Source organism: Ostrinia furnacalis, unplaced genomic scaffold, assembly GCF_004193835.3.
Source record: "Ostrinia furnacalis isolate ACB-3 unplaced genomic scaffold, ASM419383v2 OfSCF0212, whole genome shotgun sequence".
In the NCBI taxonomy this organism is placed as follows: domain Eukaryota; kingdom Metazoa; phylum Arthropoda; class Insecta; order Lepidoptera; family Crambidae; genus Ostrinia; species Ostrinia furnacalis.
Window position 1 is genome coordinate 63,062 of NW_021130451.1, and position 27,840 is coordinate 90,901.

Sequence of the window (27,840 nt, forward strand, 5' to 3'; positions counted from 1 at the left end):
TAACCCGCCCGCCGCCGGGAACTCAACATTATCACTGCACTATAAACTTAAGAAAGAAAGAGAAAGGTCATTTATATAACTCGCCAGCATTCCACACATATAATTTCTAATTGACGCCGTAACTGCACATATTGTATTGAGAAATGAATAATAATTACTTATTACAAAATCTTTTTGCGAGTATTTCATAATGAGATGCGTTTTTGTATCCAACCAAATATGGAAACTTAAGACCACCTTTTAACCTTTTAGGATGGGTTGCACCACCTAATTTTGATGGTAACTATGACAATAACCGGTGATTTTTGTATGGAGTTTGACAGATTTTTGACGTTTGTCACAGTTAAAGTAAGATGGTGCAACCCAGCCTTAGACTCGTAACATAATGTAATGGCTAAATTGAAAATTGCCGTAGTAAATACTTACCTACCTACCTTTTACGAAAAACGTTGTAAAAGGCATACTTTGTATCAAATTGATTACTATAAGATTTTCTTTCAAATGAGAACAAAGGGTCAAACAAGCACTTACATATTATACTCGTATTTCCCAGATTTTACGTCTTCTTCATCAAACGTATTACAAAATATGATTTATGGCCCGAATAAGTATTTACATTCACACCAAATCCTCGTAATATCATAAAAGCTTGAACTTCAGCGAATATTTAACTGCTACTACCTACAATAGTCTATGATAGAGTAGGATCACCGCCATGTAAATTAATCTTAGTAAACGAAGGTAAAGAATATCTACCGTATACTTATTAAAAACTAGATAAAATACGCACATTGTAACTTGTGCTGTAAACTTTACTTGCAGTTTGGTAATAAAATTAATACCTATTTCATTAGAAATAGGCTTCATAGGCACTTGCCATATGTTTGTCTCGAAGCGCCGGTAGGGCCCAAAAGATAAGGAGACATGTAAAGTTCCCCTAAAAGGCTACCTTATTTTTACTGTATTTTGACGTTCATTAATAGTGCCACCAGTGATGAATAAAGTATTTTTGATTTGATAAAAATTTTCTTTCCGCAAATCTTAACCGTGTCGTTTCTAAAAATAACTTGTTAGCGAGAGTGTACGTGTGTAGTAGAAAGAGTGATTGTGCAAATGTGCATAAACTGTAGAGTCTACTAGTACCTATAAGTTGCATGTCATCATCATCATCATTTCAGCCATACGACGTCCACTGCTGAACATAGGCTGTATGATGATTACTACATGATTGATACTACAATGGCCAATGATTACTACAATGGCCGGTTGGTGGCGGCCTGCATCCAGCGCCTTCCTGCTACCTTTATGAGGTCGTCAATCGACTTGGGTGGTACCAGAAAGTTACATGTGAGCTTACTTCATTCATATCTACTTACATACAGTCGCATTTTACGTGCGAATAAAAAATCAGGCAGCTCTCGACAAGGCATGCAACTTTGTAGCTAAGCAGAGCACAACTTCCAAATTGGATGGCTGGTCCGAGCGGGTATTCTGAAACAGGTTTTATGTTCAACGTTTGTTTGTCACGTTCTGCCCAACTACGAGCTTGTGCAGTGAACAAATGTGACAAAAAAATGTGTATGTAACTATTTAACTAAGTATGATGACTACGGCACATCGTCCAAGCTGCGGATGCAACACTTAACACTTTAAAATAATGTATTTGAGTGAGTTTTTTAAAGAAGATAAAATTTTGATAGACACAAAATAAGTTGCACTGAAGGTAATCCATATGGGCAAACGCTAAATAAACATGACAATTCGTTAATTAATATTTATCAACATTAACGTCTTGAGTTTTTGTAATGGCGATCAAGTTTTAAAATAAAAATAGATTGTCCATCATACCGGTTACCGTGTGTGCCGAATGCAGTATTGTATATGACCTGTTCGCTCTAAAAACATTCACTGTTTATCGGTATATTTTATAAATAAGCGCAGATATATGATGATACAAAACATCCTCGCCCAGTTTTCGTCCACTCTTACTTGTAAGAACCCCAGACCATAATCCCAAGGAAGATATCGGCTACTAACGAGTTTCAGTTCCACTTTGCCCTTCTTTAATAGTCACTCCGATACTTCCCTGGGCACTACCCGTTTTCCCTTTTAACTTGCGCTGCTCTGCTCATCACAAGCCATTAAATGCGGACATTCCCCGCAATCAGGCACTTGTCATTTCCCGCGTCGCTTCACTCGAATTACTTAATTCATTACGATTTTAATCTAAAGCCCTTTAAAAGGTCCGAGATTAATAGCCTTTGGTTTGTGGTCCCTTATTAAATGTTTCAATTTCATTTCGAATAAAGGGATTAACTATTCAATTTGCGTAATGAAATAATGCTGCAGTGACACGGTGACTTTTATGTCGGGTGTGACGTGAGCTGGGGTTTTGTTATGACTACAGTCTGGCTCAGGCAAAATATTTTATTTAACAATAAATTAAGGTACGAAGTAGGCTTCGTAGGACGACTGCCCACGATCATTTTTAAATTTTTTCTTAACAGATAGAAGAAAACAGGAGAAGTTGGATTGGAAGTTAAGGTTCAACTTCCCTCCAGTGCCAAACAAAGGTTTGTTTTTTTTATTAAGTAACCTTAAGTAAAAAAAAAATTAAACCGGGACACACTTGACCTTTACTGGTTGGGTTTTTATTAGCGGTCAAGCTGTAGATCCTGGCTACACAAGAGTCAACAGTGGGAACGAGAGGTGAAAATACATAGTTCCGTTTTTAAAAGGTATCTTATCGTATTTTATCCAGCAACTGAACATCGGAAGCTTCATAAGTACATATTTGTTCACTAATGTAAGAAAAAACAGTAACTATAATATGTTTCAGTCCTCGCAAATAACTATTAGGGCCGCTTATTTCGTGGAACTTGGCTGGGAACAAACAGGCTCATAAGTCGTGGGTCGAAAGCATTTTTCCTCGGTTACCGCCCAGCACTAAAACACTTACGAGTTGTATTCAGCAGTAGTGATGTGTAGTAAAATGATATCGACAAGCTGAAAGTGTTTCCGAGTTTTTTATGTTAGTCGCGTATAAAAAATTTAATTGGTGCACTAAAATGACCTTTGAATTAGCTATTTTTAACATACTGTACAAGTAGGTAAACTAAGTGTAATGATCAGTAATAAAAAATACCACGAAGATTGTAAGTAACAAGGACCAAATTAATATTTCTTGTTACAATTACAATTTTCAAAAGGCTTTTTATTACTCGTTAAAACTCCTGTCTGCCAAATGGTAAATTGGAAATCCAATGAAATCAGAATAAAGCATTTACAAATTAATTACCATTCATTCTAAAATTATTACTTACTAGCGGCCGCCCGCGACTTCGTGCCCGTGGATCTCGTTTTACCCCCCCTTCATCTATCTTACGCGGTTCAGATTTTTCCATACAAATGTTTTTTCCCGCTAACTCCCGTTCCCGTGAGAATTTTGCAATATCCTGTTGTAACTAAGCTTTAAGTTTACTAAGGTACCTGCATGCCAAATTTCAAGAGTCTATCTTACGCGGTTTAGATTTTTTCATACAAAATGTTTTTTCCCACTAACTCCCGTTCCCGTGGGAATTTTGCAATATCCTGTTGTAACTAAGCTTTAAGTTTACTAAGGTACCTGCATGCCAAATTTCAAGCGTCTTACTTAAGCGGTTTAGATTTTTCGTACAAAAGGATTTTCCCGCTAATTCCTGTTCCCGTGGGAATTCCTAAGTATCCTATAACCTGCCCAGGAGTATGAAAAATAATTGTACCAAGTTTCGTTAAAATCGGTCAAGTAGTTTTTGTTTCTATAAGGAACATACAGACAGACAGACAGACAGACAGACAGACAAAATTTTTACTGATTGCATTTTTGGCATCAGTATCGATCACTAATCACCCCCTGATAGTTATTTTGAAAATATATTTCATGTACAGAATTGACCTCTCTACAGATTTATTATAAGTATAGATTGTGTGTCTGGTCGACAACGAGAGACGCTCCAAAATTGGATTTTATCACCAAATTAAAATTATAAATGTAATACCTAACTTCAGTAATATGTACCTATTATTATTTTAGACACTTAAGTAAAACTGTTAGTGAAAAACCTTACAACACTAGCTCGAGTCTAAACTTAAACTAAATCTGACCGCGCGATATCACACAATTCTGTTTACCCTGTCCCCTGAGTGGGGAAGCGATTTCTTCCAGTTGACTTATTGAATTTGAGACTGGAGACCACGCGATAACAAAAGAAAGGAAATCGTGACCGAGCTCCAATAAAAATAAAGTAATTGGTTTGGTTCGGTAAAATATAATAATAATGGGACTGTTCTTGATTCTACTAGTTATAAATATTACTGAAGTTTATTCTAACAGGAAAAACCTTATCTCACTTACGTTGGTTGTTAGGAAAGATGTCATGAAGTTTCACTGATATAGAACAAAAGTTTTCATTACAATGGTTAAGTATTTTAAGTTTCTTGAAGTACTTATAAACTGCTGGTATGAACATGACCTTTGTTTTTTTAAAGTGATTCTCGATAATACAGATATCAACATTCGTCTGCATGTAAGTAAATGTAAATAGTATACGTTGATTTAACAATAGTTGCAAAATATAAATTGAAATTCAGAAATTCTTAATTTCTTGCTGCTTGCTTCTGAAAACATTATTTACCAAACATTTCATTTCAAAAAAATCAAAGACATTTAAAAAAAAAATTATGCACAAAAAAGCAAGTTTTTAACTGTTGAGTCGGACTAAAGAAATCGTTTAAACCACAAACTGTGGCCTGCAGTTGATATTAAAGTCATAATGACCGTAAATATCCCGTGTTTCTTTTTGTATGGAAAAGTAAAGCCATGTTGAAAGTGCTCCAAGTGATTGAACTAGGTTTAAACTTGCTAAAGTTACCACGCTCTTTACCATATCAAATATATTATTTTACTTGGCTATTCTAGTTATACAATTTAAATGTACTGCCTCAAGTAGGAATTGAACCTATAAGGTAGGTATTTGACCGCAATCGTACCTGATGTTAAAATCGATGTGCGTGCAGTCTAGGATGGTACATTTATGTTCCCTGTAAGTGCTTGTTCACTCTCGCCTTGGAAAGGCCCGGATTATAGTGTTCGGGAAAGAGTTTGCGATTTCTAGTCTCTAGCTTTAATTAAAAATGCCTAAAGTTTCGTAAAATCCTTTCTTAGCTGATGCCTACGTCATAACATCTACCTGCATGCCAAATTTCAGCCCAATCCGTCAAGTGGTTTGGGTCATTCAGTCAGTCAGTCACCTTTGAGTTATAAATACTCGTATATTTAGATTCGTTTTACGTCTTTTCTTCTTTATACCTCGAGTAGTCCGTATTGGATTGTAATCTCTTCTCAGGCCCGCAGTAGTTTTACGGCCGCCAGAGTCGCCGCGTTTTATCACCGCCGAGCAGCCACTTATCACTCTCACTTAATTTGTCTAGATGTTACTGCCGCGCCGTCAGCAGCAGAAGGAACTTAATTTTTTAAGCTGTTAGACGTATAGACGAAGTTAAATCTTGATTCGTTTATTGATTGTTCAAGCTATTTTGGGGATACTTTTCAAGGGGTACTCGAAAGATGCCTTGTCTTGCATTAAAAAAAAATCAAGACATCTTAATACGAGTAATACTAAAAATTAATCAAGCAACTATCTTAACTTACTGTGACTGTATTTCTTTTTTACTATAATGACCCTTGACTTGTAGAGGTTTGTGCCTGGTCAGGGTTGGATTACACACACACAGAAATTAACAATCGCTTTGTTTTAAAAGTTTGTTGAAATACATTTTTTTCGTTTTATTTTTAAATGACATATGTAACCAATCCCATTACCTGTAAAATATGATTACCTGTAAAATATAACTACATGCTTGAAAAGACACGTTAAGATATCAATTTTGTTTTCTTGCCATTACCTTGCGAACTCTACAAGCTTCTGCAGGGTTAAGTAAAGGTTCTTGTTCCAGGAACACGCTGAGCAACTAACAGAGGCCGCTGACTTTTATTACCTCCTTACTAGGGTTATTTCAGGGAACAAAAACAACTAAAACAAATATAAAACCACACAGTAAAAGTATACTAACTCTTGAAAAACAGGTAGAAGCTACATAGAGATAATTACATGGGATTAACTAAAATAATTTTACTTCCAATTTTAATTTCTGAACTAGGCTTTGAACTTTACAAAAAAAGGTTATTCTTCCCCATTTAACTAGTCCATAATAAAGCAAAGTTTCAACTGGGTCCCAGGCAGCTGATATGACACTTACCTATCTATGTATCTTAATACTTTTTTAATTACAATTTTTACACATTCAAAATACTGTCGAATCGAACCTGCCACCTCTGCCGTAGGTAGTATAGTAGCCGAAATCCCAACCAATGTGCGAAATGGGTCATTCAGTTTCTACGTTTCCAGTCCAAACAGTGTTTTAAGTTCGTATCGGAGTGTTCCTTTGATTTATTCATACACTGGCCGAATGAAATTCAATCTTCCGAGAGAAATATCCAGAGTGCCCTGTCACTGTCGTACTGCTTGATTTATTTAAAAGCTGACATGGTTCAGAGGATTTGCTTTACTGCAAGTTCTTTGAGTGCTCGCGAAAGGAATCTTAGTGATCTAAAAGTACAATAAGATGGCGCTACAAAATGCAGATTTCAATGTGACTATCTTATCCAATTTAGCGAGTAGAAATTCTTACATTTGATTTCTTTTGAAAGCTAGGCAAGACCTGTTATGAAGTGGCAAGGTGGATCGTTGTCAGGGACGTTATGTCTGGAAAGATAATTATATTTATCACTTTTTTGCATTAATATTCCACGTCAATATTTTTAGTTTGTTGTTTTAACTACAAACCGTTTCACTGCTTGCTCACTGCCCAGTTTCCCCCAGGCTGAGCCCCGGCAGAAAAACATTTTTCTCATTACCTATTTTAGCTCTACTTTTGGGGGAAGGTGGCCTTATCTAGTAACAAGATGACGTAAGAAACCGTATCGATCACTGCTTGGACTATTCATTATCCTGGACATACGAAATTTAAAATCAAAAAGCGAACTATCCAAATCCAAGATGTCACCAACAAATTCGCCGCCGAGCAAAACAACACCGAAAACCGCTAACGAATGACATGAAAAGAGAAAACGCATATCCGAGTGTCCGTCATTCATGCCGGGTTCGTTGACCTTAATTAAGCGGTGTAAGGGTACGGTAGGTACAAATTCATTGAAAAACAAGCACTTGGTAGTGACTCCACACGTTAGGCATCTCATCTAAGTACGTTTTATCTTAAAAAATTAATTAGGGCAGAAAACAATCGCATGGAATTAAAATATTATATCTCACTATTCAAAACATTATTTACATAGCAAAATATTAATTTCCTTTGCTACGCCACTCCGCCACCGCCCAAAGCGGTCAAAGAAGAATAAATAAACGTCAAACCATGCTCGATTCTTCAAACCAAGCCACAACCTTAAAAATTGAAAAAACTTATTTTTTCGTAAAACCTAGTCATTAAAAACAAGTTTATTGAATAGAAATCATAAATTCACCTGTAATTTTCCTACCAAAACTAAATACATGGTGTCATTAGTTGTAGCCACAGTGCTTACAATCTGTTTCTATGCGCGACTTAGTAAAAAGCCCACGAAGCAAGAACGCCGGACCTCTTCGCTCCAGCCCGGGGTTTTATAATGCATTCTTTCAGTTTTAATTAAACTTAGACTTCGGGGTTTTCAGCGAGTTTGTTTACTACAGTTAAAGCTGATTTTAAATCCATTTCAATTAAGTTAACTCTTATCGGTGGTTAAAGCGATCCATATTTGAGTAACTAACTAGACTAGATAGCATTAAAACTAAGGCTGGGTTGCACCATCTTATTTTAACTTTGACAAATGTCAAAAATCTGTCAAACTCCATACAAAAAGCACCGGTTATCGTAGAATTTACGGTCAAACGGTTAAAATGAATTGGTGCAACTCAGCCTCAGTCACTAGTAGCCCTTCAAGTAGGTACCAGAGAATCTAGACACAATAGAAATCAATTGTTACCGTGGTCTCATGCTACCATTTAGAGGTCCATGAGTTAATTAGGTTAATATACTGGTTTTGGTTAACATACGTTTTTACGTGTTCTGTACGAGTAAATAATGCATGAACCAGTTTCATAAACCAGTAATTAATTCGCGCCGTTGGATTAACATACGCCATTATTTCTACGTAGCCTGTGCAAAAATATCGCCGCCATATTGCATCGCTATAGGCTAAAATTACGTGTCCGTCGGTTCGCGCCAGGATAACCTGCTGTCAGTAAGCAGGAGTCATGCGCTTTTATTTCTGATAAAGCAAACTTACCCGTGCGTGAAATTCAGGTCCTATCACCGTTAAATAAAGTCCATTATCAGCTACCTGATTTCCAATAAACAGCCACGGCCCCACAGATTAAAGTTCAATCTATTTGATCCGTATTGAGGTGCATTAGGGTTGAAAGTTGGTTAGTCTCAATTAACTGGGCAGTTTCAGTGTGATCTGGGTAAGCTTGTTTAATCAACTGCTCAGTGCTACAAAACAATGGGTTTGCGCCGATGGTAGTTCGTAATTTGGAAAGAAAATAAACGAAAAATTTTGGTAAGTACTTCGTAAGTAGTGCATACTAACGAGCTCCGAGTAAAATTGTTTAGGGCGTATTGTATTTACCACACGTTTTTATTTACAATTCGTTACAGGGTTCAGTAAGAAACTACTAAAACTTAATGCCAAAGTAGTTTTAAACGTACCTACTTACCTGACATGTTGAAATATCTCAGTGCGAGAGGTAATACCTCTCAGGTTTCGGCATTGAAAAGAACGTTCTTTTTGTCAAATAAATTGTTGTAGAGCAGAAAACTCTACTATCCATAAAATTACCAGTAAACTATGACGACTGAAATCAAACGACATTACCATGCAAATCATAGGCAGCGATGTGCGGGCGCACTGTAGTTGTTTGTTTCTTAACGGGCCGTTAGCAGTTGATTAGCGCGCTAATCACGCGTGCAGTCGGATGCCGCCTGTATGGTGACACTCACAATAGCCTATTCAGGTGAGCAGGGCTGGCATTACGATTAACCAGCTCAATAGAAAACCGGGAAGTGGGTCAATTTTAAGTTGCAAGATTTGACGACAGACACCAGACATGTGAAAGTAATAAAAAGCTTGTAAAATAAGCCTAACGGGGAATTATCTTTCTCGTCTAACTTGTAGAACCCTAAGTGGTAAGGTTAATAAAAATACTTTTCATCTACATGTTTGGTGAATTCCGCTGCGATTTAAGGGTAAAAATATAAATAAATACCTTTTGCTAGCGACATTTCGCGATTAAAACTGTTTAGTACTTGCTCATACAATTTGAAATATTAGAACTCTACATATTACGAGTAGGGTCTTTTCCAAGACAAAATTACTTTTTCCTTCTTCAAGTCCCCAAAAATGTAGAATCAAAATGTGTTGAATGTTAGTACAGACGGCCCGTATGTAAAAGTCTAAAATTGCCAGCGTTATTAATAAATTGAGAACCATTTTACAAACACTCGATATAAATTAACCGCCTCTGTGGTCTAGTGGTAAGACCACCTGCTTCAGACGCAGAGGTCTCGGGGTTCGATTCTCAGTGGGGGCAGATTTTTCTGTTCGGTTTGGTTGGTGGTAGGGCTTGTTCTAAGTTAGCCTGGCTAGCTACCACCATCTTACCTAAGTCTGACGCCATAACAACAACGTTAACAGCATTGTTGTGTTCCGGCAGTTAGAGGTAAGATAGCCGGTTCCTCCGTGGTTGAGGATTCCGGGTGAAGCTCGCTTCCACCTTCGGCCTGATCATCACTTACCATCAGGTGAGATACAGGCCAAGAGTTTCCTCGTAGTGTATAAAAAAATACAACCCCTTTTAAAGTTGAATAAGACTTTAAGGGTAGTTGCTGTGTAATAGCCTTTATTAGCAGCTAACCATGCGTTAAGCTGCGCGATACATTGTGAAACTTTCGAACAACTCGTACAGCTTCCGTTCAGCACTCGTTTCCTCGCCGCGACTCGCGTGTGAAGGAAATGAACTGTGGAAAATTGGGGGTGATGTTGAAGTTCCTGAAAATAAATATACCTATTGCCGTAGTTTGGTATCAGTGTCTTTTTCTCTATGTTCAATTATTTATGTAACGTATAAATGTAAATTACTAAAAAGCAAAAGAATCCATTCAGTTTGCATATCTTTTTATTTCTCAGTGGTAAATCCATTGCAGATCAAAATAGCCAGCTGTATGTAATAGCAAACTAGCCAGTCAATTATAAGCTAACAATTTGTTAATGAATATGACATTGTGTCGCATTATTGACGGCAAAATTGGAGGGAGAATTTCACAGCACGCAAAAACAGACCTCAGGCTATTTTGATACGCGATTTTCTTTAGAAAAGTTTATGTTTACTTTTTCAGGCTCTTTCGATCCGATTCTTTCTTTTGGAAAGGTTATTTTTACTTTATTTTTTCTCATAACTTCCTCGTTGTAAAACCCCAAAACTTGGAACTCTTTTCAAAGATTTTTGATTCTATATTTCATTTATTTTTGCATTTTAGCTTTTAAAGAGCAATTTTACCCGTTCCAGTAGGATTTTTTCTTTAAAACCCATTAATTTGGTTTTAATGTGGGTCCCGATACAGGTTAACCTTCCCTTGTGGCACCCCTATACACGCCCATATCCCGGCGGCTTGCGTGTCCTTTTTGTGTCGATTGTCTTGCGCAGCCGGCGCTATGGCAATCAGTAAATGAATCTGATATTGTTTTGCTATCGTTGACTACTATGCATGGGGAAACGCTGTCATGAACAGCACTTTTCGAAAAGGACTTTTTGTCTGTTTGTGTGCCTTTGAGAGGTTTTTATTTGTCAAAACTGTAATTTGTATCTTTGTTAAGAGTTTTCCTTTTTAGTTTTTTGGGTTCTAATGAAGTTATAAAGAAAGAAAAGGAGCAAAGCCTTTCTCAAATTGTCCCATAATATGTACTAATACCTCCCTAGTTCCCTAGATGAGGCTAATATTCGTTGTAGAGTCGTTCTGTGAAAACGTATATTGGAATTGAATTCCAATCAATTTAAAACGTCTTGAGAATTCGCTCATTTCATCAGATCGTTCAATTTGCGCGTAAATCCATTTTAACACACTCTATTTGTTACGTTTATTTAGGATTACACTTTTACTTATTTCTTCACTACAACAAACATAAACGCCGAGCAAACTTATTCAGAGGAACCACGGATGTATCTAATATGTAAATAGATAAAGATCTATATCTATATCGGCTATTCGGTATTGTAAATGAACCTAAAATTGCTCGACGCATGTTCTCTATCAGTCCGATAGCAATGCACAGTTTGCACAGGGGGAAAACTGTCATAAACACAAACGGTGTTATCATCACACAGCTAACACGTCTATATCACACATTATCACAAATAAGCAAAATCCTGCCACTATTTACGTAGGTACTAGATTTTGATAGTGGAAAATTCGATTGGTATTTGGACTAGGTATTATTGTGTAAAATGCCTTTAAATGACGTTTCGGGATTTAATAGGGGAGAGTTCGGTATATTGTACCGCCGGGTAAATTGTACCACCCTCATATTTCGTAAAGTATTTATTGAATGTCTGTAATTGCAACACTCAGCGATACACAACTAAAATCAATTAATATCGGCCATGTGGTTTTTGCCGTGACAACAAACACGTGTGTTTTATTTTGAAAAGTATTTTTTCATTGTTTTCAAGTAACTTTTGACAATACATGTTTAGAATGTAATTTTGTTAAATTTAATCACAGGGTGTTTCTAATATATTATTTAGAAGCGTAAATTAGTGTGGATTACAATTATTTGAAACATTTTTCGGTATTTATAAGCTATATTTTTTACCGATTTTTTAAAAGCACTATCACCTAGTCGGCTAAATTGTACCACATCAAGTTGTATGGAACTTTACCAAAGGATTTTGAAATTTTTTTTAGTAAATCATATTTTGAAGTTATAATAGCGTAGTTATGTTTGACTAACAATAAATGAAAGCAAAAGACTGGCAAAGTAGATTAGGTACAAGTGTGCGTTACGATAATTGGAATTACAAAACTTGTACTCAAAATCGTGATAACGTGTAAAACAATATCGATTGTCTATGTTATTAACTACTGTTCCTCTTCGTTTCCTAATTTGTTAAGAATGTATCGTATAATATTTTGCCATAGTTTTTTTAAAGGCTTGAAATTTATTGAAATCCAATTTAGTAACCCTGTGGTACAAATTATCGAACCGGTTGGCTAAATTGGACCGAAGCTCTGAACTCGTACTTTGTTGATTTGTGCTAAATATACAACAATCATGTTAATTAATACTTATGAAATAGTAAGTTGAATAATGTATCTTTTATTATATACCATGGACATTAGCAAAAACAAAGGAAAACTATGTGTAAAATGGGATTGAAAAAAACTGGTCCAAATTAGCGGACTCTCCCTTAAATGGCAATGCCAGATTTTGTATGGAAGGTGGCGTCTTTTTTTTTTCGCGCGGCCATCGACCAAACTTTGTTTTTTGATTTCAAAATAGTGTTTTAAACCAAACTTACTATGGCATGTATACCTCTAAACTCAGTCTGAACTGAGTTACGAGCATTAGAAGTTTAATCCTCAACCCTCATGATCAAATAAAAAGAAAAATTTTTACCCGCTACAGAAATTTTTATACTGATCTTTTAAGAAAACTCAAACATGAACACGAATCATTAGAACTAGAAAAAAACAAAAATTCTCCAAAAAAACTCTGGAAATCGATTAGGACTATAACACACACAAACAAAACTAAAGAAAAATCTCAAGCGCTTATAAAAATTAAAGACACAACAGAGAAATCTCTGAACCACTGCAATGAATTCTTTTCAACTATCGGTAAATGTTTGGCAGAGAAAATACTTACAAACACAAATGAAACTCAAAAGTCATTAGCAGCCAAGGTTTCATTGCAAGGTGCACCTGTCCAATCGTTGTTCTTGGAACCTACTGATGTGGCCGAAATCGAGTCCATAATAATAAATCTTAAAATAGATAGTGCACCCGGCCTAGATGGTGTATCAAATAGGCTATTAAAAGTAGTGAAAAACCACTTAATAACTCCTCTTACAGCTATCTGTAACTTAAGTCTATCTGAGGGAATATTCCNAGGACTTTTCTTGGGTGGTGGACATTTGGTTTTGGGCTCCCCGCATGGTGCAGGAGGGCAACCTGGAGGGCACTTTGGTTTACATGGGTTGGGGCAAGGTGGTTTCTGTGGCGGGGGCGGTGGCGGTGGTGGTGGCGGACAGGTAGGCGCCGGCGGAGGACATGGAGGATTTTTCTTTCCGCACCCTCCAACAACTGGATCTACTTGTGTGCTCTGCATTTTCAACTCCACAAATTCCTTGCAAAGTTCCATTCGATTCCGATCTCTTACTCTCTTCAGCATTTCGGACAATGATAGCGGCTTTTGTGGGTGTTCTTTCGGTAAAGTAGTGGGAGACATTTCACTTTTTGCTGTGTCTGCAGTAACATGAGGTACAGTGCCTTTATCAAATAGTGGATTCAATAACGTCTCTCGAGTTACTGTTCTTGATGTCTCTGATGACTCCTCTGTTTCTTTAAGAATTGGTTCTCTATTTGATGCAGAACCAATTGGGTCTTTACTTAACCCAGACATAAGCATTTGTTGGTCTGGTATCGGATCTGGTAAAGGAGCACTTTCAATGCGACCCATCTCTACAGCTATGACTGGCACTTCCGATTCTTCTTCATCTAGAGCTCTCCTTGATAACTCACTGGAGGACAACAAAGTGTGAGGAGAAAATTGTGGACCACAAGAGGGTTGTTCCTCCACTAAATTAATAGATTCAAAAGCTTTGGCATCAGAATCACGCACTTTCTTGTCATAAGTATTCACAAGAATTTGATAATGATCCGATTGATCAATAACATTTTGCATATTATTTTTATCAGTGAGTGATTTGTTTGGTTCTGAAGGAAGACCATCTTTTGGTATAACACCTACGGTATCTAAAATTTGACTTGGCGCAGGTGCCCTTTCGGGACCACTATAATCAGTTTCTTCGTAATTATGTATTGTGTCTGGCTCACTTTCTCTCGATATAAATGATAGTTGCTCATAGTATTGGTGAGGGGTAAGTGGTTCTTGCGTAGGTGAATAGCTTAAAAATACTGGTTTTTGCTCATCACTTTCTTTCATAGTTTCAGGTTTATTGAATTCTCTGATTAGGATGCCAGGTTCAGTGTGTGGGGATGTTTCTTTGGAAATAATGTTTAGATCTTCTTTGAGATGAGGTGGCTTTATTCGTTCCATTCTCAGAATATTAATCCCTTGATTATCATCTGCTTCGAAATTTATCGCAGGTGATGCCTTTTCAGCAATATCTGCTGCATTTTCTTTAAATTGATATGGTTTCGTGCTTTTCTTCGTGAGATGTTCAAGTCTAGTCTGTAAAAGATTTCTTAGTGTTTCAGCCTCATTGTAATTGTTTAATAAGTTTGTTTGAACTGCTCGTGGAGAAATGTCGCTTGGATCAACTAAATCAGTTAAAAGATTGGTCGATGCTAGTTTCTCGTGGAGAATAGCTGCATCTTCTTTCTCCATTTCCTTTAGTTCCTGTAATGAAATTTTTTCGCCTGTGCTGTTTCTTATGACAACTTCAAGTTCTCTGTGAAAAGCATCATCTTCATTTAAATCAACTGAAGTTCTTTGCTTTGATTTCAATCTTTCTTCATCTTTCACCGTTGAATGATCTGTCTTGTTTTTATCTGACATCATATCAGATTCACCTGACATAACTGCTGCAGTCATTTGTCCTAACAATTGTTGTGGAGGTCTTTCTTCCTTATTTCCACAACCCAAGTTAGTTAGATTTTCATTTTCAAACATATTTTCAACTCTAGATTCGATTGGGTCTGTTAAATGTATAGGCTGTATTCTTTCCACACAGAGAGAGTTATCTTCATCTTCATAATTTGAAATTAGATTCACCGAATTGGCTTTGACAGGCATAAGTTCAAAAGGTGGAGGCAAAATATTATTCAGGCTTTCTAATTCCTCTAGTCTTCTAAGTTTTGCTATGAAGTCCAGTTCAGTCTTCTCAACTGGTCTTCGGGGTCGTTTCATAATATCAGGCTGAATGATTCCAACATCGGTTGCTGTTCGCCTGGAGCCTCTTCGAGTACTCGGTGGAACACCAAGCTTTTCCATTTCTTTAAGAATCCGTTCGTCAATTTGACCACTTGGTGAATCTAGGCAGCGTCGTGCCAGTTCGTCGAAGTTGCTATCCTTTCGCGAAGTGCCTTTTCGGCGGCCTGATCTATCAGATGAAAAGTTTAGAATAGTAATTTTGTCAATAGTTCGTCGTTTTTTTCTGTTTCCTAATACTTTAGGATGTGCATTGAAGCCCTCGATCTTAGATTTGGCAGCAGCTTCGACTAATGGCGTCTCATCAATAACTTCGACCTTTTGTGCAAGTGTTTCCACATTTTCTTTGGCAGTCGTAGCTTGTAGTTCAGTGATTGGTATGCAAATGGGATCGACCACGTCACTCTTTTTGTCACCAGCATTCGAATCTTCCCCAAATATTTCTTTGATGATTCTTTGACATTTTTCACATTGGTTCTCTGGGTTTGACGGCATTTCAGGAGTCACCATATGCATGAGACTCTCTTTGTGCTTGGCACTTGTATCTGGGATGTAGTGAGTGTGTGGTGGGTTCGGCGAAAAAGCACGATCTATTATCCGTTGACATCTTTCGTAGTCGCTTTCGTCTTTGGAACCGGAATCTGTGCTTTTGTCGACTCTTCTTTGAACGCTGACAGATACTGAAAAATAGCGAGAAAAGTTTTATTAAAATGCCCGAAATCTTAATAAAATGTTGCAACTATGTTTGCTTTGAAAGTGATAGATATTGCGCGCCCTTTTTTCGCTATTTTTCCGCATGCTTAATCTATCCTCAGTTGAATATGTAGGGATATAATTAAAATAATATAAAATTACTAAATAAGTGTCAGTGTTGTGATGCTGTCTAAACTACTTTGAAAAGTAGAGTTCTCCCTGCTTCGTCGTGAAAATGTAGTGCAAAAAATAGGAGCATTTGAATAGCATGCAATAAACTTACATTTTTCGAATCGTCCAGGTACGTATCGTATATTTCCTCGAAGGAGACGTGGTACGAAATAAGCAAGTGCACAAACGTGCCGAAGTTTTGATACTGTAGTCCTTAACATCTTTGTGTAACTTTATACACGGTTGGAATTTTGGAAATGATAATTAGCGAAAATAACTACATTTTTCTAACATGAAAAAGTTTAAAAAGCCACGACAGCCAAATCAACGAAAAATTTGTCAGTTTAGCAATTGTTCTAGGGCATTTTTGTACTTCTTTTTTTGTCTCTAGATTCCTGTCTTCTGCAATAATCTGCCAGTACTAGAACTTGGACAAAAGTCATTGCTTAGTGTTTAATTTATAATATTACTAATAAGTGCTTTATAAATCTCAGTCACTAATAAAAATGTCACGATTATCTCTTTAGTGAAAAAATGCAACAAAAAATTTAATAATTTGTGGCATTTTGGTTGCGCTACTCTTTCAAAATTAAAATTTATGTGAACGCAACTATAAAATGCTACGTTCCGTTTCTAGCAGTTCGCGTCGTAGTTTATAGTTTATCGAGTTTTAAATTTTATTGAGAAATATTTCAAATAAGCATTATAAATTATATATCCAATATTTTATACTATGAATACAAAATTAAGAAATCTAATTATTAATTCAACTTTATTTTTCCCTTAATTTATTACAGTTTGCAGTAAATAATTATTATGGTGCGAGGTGTTTGATTTCTAATCACACTATGTGAAACGAAACGGCTATTCAAATGCGAGAAAATAACAAAAATGGCTGAAGAACAGGTGAGTATCAAAATATTACGATTATTGCATGATTTTAACTGAATTAGAGGTTGACATTACGTAGCTAACGTTATTTTATAATACCCAATCTATCCTCCATATAAAAGTTTTGTATTGGCCGATTATTTTCCATAGATTCAGGACAACATTTCCGGAGTAGATGTATGGAAGAGAGAGTTTCTTACTGGAATTATTCATAGTAATTAACTTCAATTTAGATTAATGAGAGCATCAATTCGTAATGAATCAACAGACTTAGCGAATGGTAGGTTATTTGCCGGCTTTTTGGTTATATTTTGTTGTTTTAGGTTGACGTACAAGTTACCCTTGAAATTCAATCAACAAATACTATTTTTGTCAGTGTAGGGAAGAAATCTTGAAGTTATTCGATAAATTTGAGCAATACAACGATGGGGAATTGATATTTTGGGGAAAAGTTAAGTAAATAAATCTAAGTTTTGGCAAATCCCCCAACAATAAGAAGCCCAGAAAAAAAACACCAAAAATTAAGATTTTAGTTTGATATAAAACTCGAAATTAATATAATATCAATGTAATTACGATAGTCAATGAATTCATTGTCATCAATATTTTTCCATACATTTCCATGAAAATCATGTTCATTTTATTCAATGAAGAAAAACCTTACTAAGGTTCTAAATATAACTGCAGTTACTGCAAAAATGACTCTGCAAAGTTTAGTGTAATCTGGGGGCACGGCAGTGCCCCCACCAAGTCTAGCAAAAAAGCGGCACGGCCGTACCATCCTTTTCTCGAAGCAATTCAGGCCATTTTCGACCGCCTGTAACTTCGTTGTGGATAAAACTAGAAGGCTGAATTTTCATTAGCTATGCAGGCATTGTAAAGACACGGTATATTTAAAATTTCATTCAATTTGAACCAGTAGTTTAAGAATTATAACGGGTCAAAATTACTTAATTTTGTCACTCACTGACTGACTGACTGACTGACTCACCGATCATCAAAATTCTAAGGCACTTCTAGCAGACCTAGAAGCTTCAAATTTGGAATATAAGTAGTGTTTGGTGTATGAATCAAGGAAAAACTAAAATATTTGGGGGCACGGTAGTGCAACCGCCAAGTCGAGTAAAATTTTTCAATTTCGGTCCAGTTTTCTAGATACATAACTGCTGTCTACAAAATACAAAAAGAAATGAGATCCCATCAAAAACAATACTTGTCAAAAAAACCAAGTCTCGCAACTCAGTTGTTCTACGGTAAAAAGTTGTGAGATCCATGTAATACCAAGTCCAGGCCAGGAAATCTTTAACATTTTACATAAATATATTGACTTGGCCATCGCATGAGAACACGTGTAAATTAAATTATTTAGTGCGATGGCCAAGTCAATAATTTATGTAAAACGTTAAAGATTTCCTGGCCTGGACTTGGTATTACATGGATCTCACAACTTTTTACCATAGAACAACTGAGTTGCGAGACTTGGTTTTTTTGACAAGTATTGTTTTTGATGGGATTAATGTTACAAATATTATCAATTTCAGGTTTTTATAACTCGAATCACACATTTTTTTACATAATAATTAACACATTCAAGTAACCTAGTTTTTATTTACAATAAACAGATTTTTTTTAAACTACTAGGCAAACCTAACTCTAAACAAAATAAAAATATAAACTTATTTATTACTCAAAATTCAAGTTGCAATATACAATTGAGTGCAGATATTAGATATTCAATTGCTTGCATCGGAGTAGAAAACCTATTTCGTTCAATGACCTGTCAATTTTCATGTAAATATTTGAACCATTTCATATTTCAAACGCAACTTTAAATTCGGACCAGTAGAAAAGGGCACGGAATTTTTCATTATTTATTCTGTGACAAATTCGGGGAATCCCCTTTTTTTGAATGATATTTTGTAGCGAATGGCAACACTGTATATTATACAGGGGTTCCCTGTATTTTATTTTGTGCTAAGATTGTTATTCTTATTAGTATGAATTCTGATCAAATGGGTTTATCCCATTTTTTCGCGAATATATTGCCACCATAAATTGAACTTTATCTACTTATCTTAAGATCGAAAACCAATAAAAAATTCTAACATGTTGTGCCCTGTTGGTTAAGAAACATTGCATTTGGGAGTGGTTCTATTGTCATAACATAACAATAGTTTTTATTGACCCAAGTATCAACACAATGTACTGAGTAGGGCAGACTCACAGTCAGCCATACTCGTTAAGTAAAAGAAGTATTGGTTGTTGTGGTAAACTTTATGCAGTTTCAAGAAAAATAATTTGATTTATTAGGTCTAGCAGTAGCAAGTAACTTAGTCAGTGCCTGAGGTACATGACCGGCACGGGAGGAGTTCATTGTCATATAATTTGACTGAGCATGATGACGTTACAAAAACACCATCCCCCCTAGACAAAACGCACTTTTTGATCGAATCGAAAGTAGAATAATAAATAATAAATCTTTGGACAATAATTTCACACAGCGCCAGCTAGCCCCAAAGTAAGCAACTTAATGCTTGTGTTATGGGTGCTAGCTTAACGGATATACTACTTATATACTTTTTTTTTTAAATACATACATATTATACATAGTCACACCCAGACCCGTCACAGAAATTAAAATTCATCATTTCAATTTCTGCCCGGCCGGGAATCGAACCCGGGACCTCTCGGCATAGTAGTCCGTTCTGAACCACTACACCAAACGGCCGTCAAAACTCCATACAAAAAAGGGGCTTTTCGACCACTTTTCGACTGGTTTGCGATTATAATTTGCACTTTGTCTAGACCCACAGCTCGTGCCACTTCCATACGTCAGGCACTGACTGAGTTAGTATTTTCAATTTTTTTTCTTTTCTAAAGGTCTGTTTGCCAGACAATAAAATCTTTCTTCAGTTTTAAGAGTAGGCGCACACCGTTGATTTTTCGTCGGCCGATAGTTTAGTCGGACAGTTGATCAGTATGGGCATGTATGGGAGTGCGCACACTACGCCGATTCGATTTGACCGATTCTTCATACAATTTAAAATCGGGCACAACTATCGGCCAACTAAAAATCAACGGTGTGCGCCTACTCTAAAGGTCTGTTTGCCAGACAATCAAAGCTTTCTTCAGTTGATGCATGATAGCTGTCATTATTAGGTCATGTAGTAGGCGGATGGAGGATTTCATACCAATATTATCAGTCTCTTTTGATCTTTTCATATTAATGAAATAAGCATTAGTCAGAGAGTGACAAAGCATTTAATTCTAGAATATTATCAATATCGAACAGTGACCAAAGGCAAAGGTGCAGCGTCACGTTCAGTCGACAACATTACTGAGTATAACAAACATAGTGTAAAACATTTTATTGCACTAGTTCAGCAAACGACAGATTGAACTGACGACCTATTGACTACTACTTATTTATATTTTTAAACCGGCAGACAGTGGTGACTGAGTTAGTTGCGGCGCTTCTTCTCAGCACTTGCCAAATGTTTGTCTCGAAGCGCTGGTAGGGCAAAATAATAATGAGACATGTATTCGGCTATGTACAGGCTCCTTAAGAGCATTTGACGATTTGTATGTACTAATTTAATTAGTCTATACAAATAAAGATAGTTTTGATTTTGATTTTGACCCTCGAATCTGCCTCTACAGTCCGATACGTACACTGTAGGGCTGTCGCCTCAATCGACTAAAAGAAATACTTAAATCAATAAATTATTAGGATTCCTGCATTGCTATGATTGCTATTCCTGATGCTAAACTTATTTATCTTAAAAACTAATTTTGAAACAAAAAAATAATATTGCCTCAGGCGTCCCTTTCGACACACATTTTTAGTGTTTAAGTTCTTAGTTTTTATTTAACTAAGCCTAGGCCCACCGATTTTTAATTGGCCGATTGTTGGGTCGGGCAGTTAGTACGTACATTACACCAATTTGGTATCGGTCGATTCTTCATACAACTTAAATTCGTTGTAAAACTTAACTGTTTTAGAGTCGCGCTGACCGCTGCCTGATCGTCAGCGCTGACAGATCAATATCATCAATATGTATGTAATAGAAGGGAACGTTCCTGAGTGACGCTGATCGCTCTGCGCCGACGCTTCATACATTTCGGCTGTCAGCGCTGACGGTCAGCGTGACTAAAACCAGCCTAAAAGTCGGCGGTCTGCGCCTAGGCTAAGGGAAAGTTTTTATCTATGTTTGTATGTCCTGTTGCAGGAGGTGATTCAAATAGAAATACTGTGCAAGCAGCTGTATGAGTCCCAGGACCCGATCCTCCGGGACCAGGCGGAGAAGGCTGTTGTTTCCTTCCAGGTACTCATTTATTTATACACTAGCGGCAGCCCACGGCTTCGTACGCGTGGATCCCGTTGAGGGGTGGAGTTTCGTAAAATCCTTTCTTAGCGGATGCCTACGTCATAACATCTACCTGCAAAGACAATGCCGGAAATTGGCTTTTTTTTTTCGCGCAGCCATCGACCAAACCATGTTTTTTGGTTACAAAATAGTGTAATAAACCAAACTTACTAGTCATAGTAAGTTTGGTTAACATCAAATAGACATTGACATGTATACCTCTAAACTCAGTCTGAACTGAGCTGAGTTACGAGCATTCGAAGTTTGATGTTTTACATACTAAGATTTGCTTTTTGCGCGCAAGTTTTGTAAGAAATTGCAACAAAATAGTGATGTCTTTTTTTATTGCGCTAATTCTTCTCCATACTGATGTCTGGAGCCTATAATTGATGTTATTGTTTGTTTACACATACAATGTCACTATTTTGTTGCAATTTCTTACAAAGCTTGCACGCAGAAAGCAAATCTAGTATGTAAAATCATCAAACTTCTAATGCTCGTAACTCAGTTCAGACTGAGTTTAGAGGTATACATATTATCATAGTAAGTTTGGTTTATTTTATTACACTATTTTATAATAAAAAAATAAGGTTTCGATGGCCGCGCGAAAAAAAAAAGACGCCACCTTCCATACAAAATCTGGCATTGCCATTTCAGCCCGATCCGTCCAGTGGTTTGGGCTGTGCGTTGAAAGATCACTCACTATGTCAGTTAGTCAGTGTGAGTTATATAACTGTTCTTCTTCACAGGAGTCCCCAGACACCCTGAGCAAATGCCAGGCGCTGCTGGAGCGAGCCGACTCCTGCTACTCCCAGCTGCTGGCCGCCACCACGCTCACCAAGCTCATCAACAGGGAGAAGAACTACCAGTAAGACTGCTTTCATAACGACTGGCGTGTTAGTATAGGGGAGCCTGTCAGACACCCTGAGCGAATGCCAGGCGCTGCTGGAGCGAGCCGACTCCTGCTACTCCCAGCTGCTGGCCGCCACCACGCTCACCAAGCTCATCAACAGGGAGAAGAACTACCAGTAAGACTGCTTTCATAACGACTGGCGTGTTAGTATAGGGGAGCCTGTCAGACACCCTGAGCAAAGAAGAACTACCAGTAAAACTGTTATTATAAATGCCTTTTTCCTGTACTACGGATTTCAGCACGCGTGTGGATTAAAGGTCATAGCACACCTATCAACCCGGAAAGGGATCAACTAACAGGCGTGAGGCGAGGCGTTTATGTTACGGTGCGGATAAGTTTGCGTTGCAGTAAGGAGTTTCATAGAAATAATACTGACCGCCACTAATTGATACGGTTCCGATCCGTTTCCGGGTTGATAAGTGTGTTTTGTCCTTTAATCCGTATGCGGCTACACGCACGCGGAACGCTGATCGGCTGCGGGCACACAATACAAAATCTTTGTCCTGCGTGGAACCAGCAGCGTGATTTTACACGCACGAGGACAAATGTATCTTATCCTCTAATATCGATAAAAAGCCTTTTTATCATGTTGCGTATCCCTTCAGGAATTGCTTATATTTCACAACACATTTACCAACGGGACTATTCGTACCTCTCGTTCCCACCGCTGCAACTCCTGTTTAGCCAGGATCTACAGTTTGACCGCCATAAAAACCCAACCAATGAAGGTCAAGTTTGTCCCCGGGGAAAGTTAAACTGTCATTGTTGGACATTACCTTACCAATATAAATGTGTTCTCCGCAGGTCTTCGACCAGTTTGTCGGTGCAGCAGCTGTTGGACATACGGAACTATGTTCTCAACTACCTGGCCACACGGCCCAAACTCGCAAACTTCGTTGTACAGGTATGTACAACCATGAATCTGAATTATCTGAACTAGCAGTCTCGACTTCGTACTTACTATCTAAACCCCGGTCCGTGAGCACGTAGAATTTTGTCGAATGACCCCAAGCTACCCATCCTTATTGTTGCTATCGCGCTCGCACACTCACTGCGGGCGCGCGTCGCACAGTCGCGACAGCAATATAATTACGCGCGAGCAATAAGGATGGGTGTCTTGGGGTCTTTTCACAAAATTCTACGTGCTCACGGACCAGACTATAACAGACAATCCGTTGGTTAAGTTTTATCACCACGTAAATCATTGTTTGGCGGCTTTGACATTTTGATGCCATTCGTTAGAGAATCGAAAGACGCGTCGTTTCGTCCAATCTCCTGAAAAGTTGCTAAAAATGACTTACGTGGTAATAGAACTTAAACGACGAATTGATCGTCGTCATTGAGATACTACGTCGCGGACTACCCGCAGTTATTAAATAAACTAAAAACATTACACTTATTTTTTGGGTAGTTTGGTAAAAAGTTACCCTGTATAGGCACAGGGTGGAATGGTAAAAAGTTACCTATACAGTGTGGATTCGATTAGTCATCTCCACTCGATTATTTTTAAACTATACGAGATATCGAAAAACTGAAAACTTTTGGTAACATTGAATTTTCGGATGGATCTAGTTTATTCTGTAACCTATTAATGATACCGTTTGATAGAGCTCGTGAAGCACTTTCAGAATTAGTAACAAGTTTTTCAATATTTTGTATAGTTTAGAAATTTAATAATAGAGTGAGATCACTTATCGTTTCCACTTGATCTAGGTCCACCATATCAAAATGAGTCAAGCCATTTTGCTCTTATAAATAATGTAACTAACACTTTATTATAGATATCCTTGGACCGTAATTTATTAATTTAAATATCCCTTTATTCCCAGTCGCTGGTATCCCTGTTCGCGCGAATCACGAAGCTGAGCTGGTTCGACACCGTTAAGGAGCAACTGGTGTTCCAAAATGTTATGGGAGACATCACCAGCTTCTTGCAGGTAAATATTCTAGGTTTTCGCTGTGACTTGCTGTAAGTTCGTCCGTTTAGATATTAATAAAAAGTAGCCTTAATACAGTGCCGTAGTGTGCCTTAGTTTGGGGCCCCGTCTCATTGATACGAAGGTCTCTAGTTCTCTACATTCCTGCCTAAATAGCTATAGTCTGGTCTGCAAGAACGTAGAATTTTGTCCAATGACCCCAAGCTACCCATCTTTATCGCTCGCGCGTTATTATGTTGCTGTAGCGCTCGCACACTCACTGCGGGCGCCCGTCGCACAGTCGCGACAGCAACATTAATTATGTCGCCCGAGCGATAAGGATGGGTAGCTTGGGGTCATTGGACAAAATTCTACGTGCTCACAGACCAGGCTTTAGGTGTTATTCTGGTTTATAAGCTGTAGCATTGTCCATCCTAGACTGCCTACAAAGCAAAGTGACTAAATTGCAGTTAATTAACTAAAAGCAATATAACTTCAACAGCAAAATCTAACCTGATATACAGTAATAGTTAAAACGGCCAAAAAGTTAAGTTTGAATTTTATTTGATTTTAGATGTCTTAGGGCCGATTCGACCAAACTTTTTTCCGAGAATAACTTCTGGTATGTTTGGGAAATATGTCAAAACTGACGTTTTATTCTGAGATTAATATTTACTCTTGTTTGGTCGAATTCACCCTTAGTTCTTAGATGTCAATTTTAAACATTTTAGAAATTAAAATAATCACGTCATTTTTGAAGGAGCCTCTCTAATTTACCAAAATAAATAATTTATGTTATTCTAGGATAAGCCGATGTCAATTTTACTTGATTCTTTACCTTTATCATACGTTTCGTTTAATCTTTTCTATTCTTTACAGGGCCCAGCTGAGATGTGCACAATCGGCGTACAGTTGCTGTCACAATTAGTGGTGGAAATGAACCAGATGACTGAGAGGGAGGACGCCAATCGCGGTCTTTGCAAGCACAGGAAGATATCCTCATCGTTCAGGTACAAAAGTGATCCTTATGTTCTTTGTATAGGGTCTAAAACAGATTGATGGAAGTAGCCGAAACACACTGGTCCTCTTCGTCTCGGAAGATCGATGCAAAAGATGACAGCAACAGAATATGAACTCTATTTTGATTGTGATAGGGTATACTAAAGTTAGTGTACAATAGGCGTACAGTTGCTGTCACAATTAGTGGTGGAAATGAACCAGATGGCTGAGCGGGAGGACGCCAATCGCGGTCTTTGCAAGCACAGGAAAATATCCTCATCGTTCAGGTACAACAATGAACCTTATTCCATTGAGATAGGGTCTCTTAGAGTTAGACTAAGACAGGAGAGTGCGAATTTGAACCGTATTCCATTGTGAGTGGGTACACTATTGACAAATGAACCAGATGACTGAGAGGAAGGACGCCAATCGCGGTCTTTGCAAGCAAAGGAAGATATCCTCATCATTCAGGTACAAAAGTGATCCTTATGTTCTTTGTATAGGGTCTAAAACAGATTGATGGAAATAGCCGAAACACACTGGTCCTCTTCGTCTCGGAAGATCGATGCAAAAGATGACAGCAACAGAATATGAACTCTATTTTGATTGTGATAGGGTATACTAAAGATAGTGTACAATAGGCGTACAGTTACTATCACAGCTGGTGGTGGAAATGAACCAGATGACTGAATGGAAGGACGCCAATCGCGGTCTTTGCAAGCACAGGAAGATATCCTCATCGTTCAGGTACAAAAGTGATCCTTATTCCATTGAGATAGGGTCTCCTAGAGATAATCATATATTATATGGGCTAAGTAACTGAATAAAGACGGTTTAATACGCGAGTTTGAACCGTATTCCATTGTGAGTGGGTACACTATTGATAAATTAACCAGATGACTGAGCGGGAGGACGCCAATCGCGGTCTTTGCAAGCACAGGAAGATATCCTCATCGTTCAGGTACAAAAGAGGTTCATTGAGATAAGGTGTTTTACAGACCAACTAGATGCTCGCGGACTTCAGTTTCAGTATCAGTTTTGACTACTTTGGGTGTCACAAACTATTTGACGCTGACTGTTCATGATGTTCTATTTCGTATAGTGGTACGCAACACTGTGTAAGCCTAAGGCAGGATTCACATTGACCGGCGCGAATCGGTGCGATTTGGCGCACAGCGCAGCGTCCGTTCGGTGAAAAATGCGGTGGAATTCGCGCGTCTGCACGCGTATCCGCTGGAATACGCTCGGAGCCGACCGGCTTCCGACGCATGCTCGCGCATCCGTCCGGATTGAAATGTCAGTTAATCAGTTGTAAGCAATGAGGGCTATCGTTTTAGCGCTCACCAGTTAGCGCCACTGTAGAGTAAGGTCCTGTCACTTACTAGTTGCGAAGACAGTGGCACCAACTGGTGAGCGCTAAAGTGGTAGGAGGACTATCGCATTTGCACTCATCAAGATGGCGCCACTGTAGAGTAAGGTCCTGTCAATCGCCAGGGGTGCCAACTGTTAAGTATAAAAACGATAGCCCTCATTACGACTCTAAGAACTGTTAACAAAATACTATTTTCTTTACGGCTGTGTAAGTGCGCTCCGACGCGCGCCGGTATATGGGCATCGTACCTAATTCGTGCCTTTTTTCTTACCATATCTTTATTTTTCCACAGAGACACACAGCTCTTCGAGATGTTCCGTCTCGCTTGCTCGCTCCTCTCCGCCGCTCGAGCGAAGGCATTGGACCTCAACGACGAGCGACAAATCACGCTCATAGCGGCGCTACTACGGCTCGCTCACAACTGTCTCACGTTCGACTTCATAGGAACTAACAGCGATGAAGCTTCGGATGACCTCTGCACTGTTCAGGTTAGTTCCACGATCTGTGCACTGTTCAGGTTAGTTCCACGATCTGTGCACTGTTCAGGTTAGTTCCACGATCTGTGCACTGTTCAGGTTAGTTCCACGATCTGTGCACTGTTCAGGTTAGTTCCACGATCTGTGCACTGTTCAGGTTAGTTCCACGACCTGTGCACTGTTCAGGTTAGTTCCACGACCTGTGCACTGTTCAGGTTAGTTCCACGACCTGTGCACTGTTCAGGTTAGTTCCACAATCTGTGCACTGTTCAGATTAGTTCCACGATCTGTGCACTGTTCAGGTTATTTTCCTTCGCGCCTGGTACAAGCACAGGTGCTGATTGACGACGAGCGTCAGATCACGCTCATAGCGGCGCTACTACGGCTCGCTAACAACTGTCTCACGTTCGACTTCATAGGAACTAACAGCGATGAAGCTTCGGACGATCTGTGCACTGTTCAGTTTAGTTCTTTTTTTCAGGTTATTTATTATAAATCAAAATCAAAATTATCTTTATTTGTTAAGACTAATTAAATTAGTACCTACTTGCAAATCTTCAAATGCTCATAAGGAGCCTATACATGTCTCATTCTTTTTTTGCCCTACCAGCGCTTCGAGACAAACATTTGGCAAGTGCTGAGAAGAAGCGCCGCAACTAACTCAGTCACCACTGTCTGCCGGTTTAAAAATATAAAAAAGTAGGAAGTTACAATACATTCAGAAGCAAGTTACTTACCTCGCGCTCCCGTTGATAGAAGGTGGCCTTTAAGACTCCCATT

At 38.1% G+C, this 27,840-nt stretch overlaps 2 protein-coding genes across 15 annotated transcripts in view; one reads left to right on the forward strand and one right to left on the reverse strand.

Moving 5' to 3' along the window:
- Window positions 1-11,073: 11,073 nt before the first annotated feature.
- LOC114356285 (uncharacterized) lies at window positions 11,074-16,459 on the reverse strand. Its single transcript, XM_028309377.1, has 3 exons — window positions 16,239-16,459; window positions 13,220-15,942; window positions 11,074-11,106 (listed from the first exon to the last, which is right to left on the reverse strand). The coding sequence occupies exons 1-3, from the start codon at window positions 16,345-16,347 to the stop codon at window positions 11,074-11,076; spliced, it is 2,865 nt and encodes a 954-aa protein (XP_028165178.1). The 5' UTR covers window positions 16,348-16,459.
- Window positions 16,460-16,988: 529 nt separating this feature from the next.
- The window catches only part of Ranbp16 (Ran-binding protein 16), a 37,354-nt gene continuing 26,502 nt past the window's right edge, over window positions 16,989-27,840 (forward strand). For 6 of the 14 annotated variants that reach the window (XM_028309510.1, XM_028309529.1, XM_028309546.1 and 3 more), the window contains exons 1-9: window positions 16,989-17,032; window positions 21,247-21,342; window positions 22,134-22,163; window positions 22,324-22,412; window positions 23,102-23,201; window positions 24,127-24,234; window positions 25,093-25,158; window positions 26,109-26,173; window positions 26,877-27,072. In XM_028309510.1, coding sequence (XP_028165311.1) covers window positions 17,018-17,032; window positions 21,247-21,342; window positions 22,134-22,163; window positions 22,324-22,412; window positions 23,102-23,201; window positions 24,127-24,234; window positions 25,093-25,158; window positions 26,109-26,173; window positions 26,877-27,072 — 765 coding nt within the window. In that variant the 5' untranslated portion in view covers window positions 16,989-17,017. Of the gene's footprint in view, window positions 17,033-21,246; window positions 21,343-22,133; window positions 22,253-22,315; window positions 22,413-23,101; window positions 23,202-24,126; window positions 24,235-25,092; window positions 25,224-25,390; window positions 25,500-26,108; window positions 26,174-26,876; window positions 27,073-27,840 lie in introns of those variants that run through there. The other 8 variants (XM_028309537.1, XM_028309520.1, XM_028309502.1 and 5 more) reach the window with 5 other exon arrangements.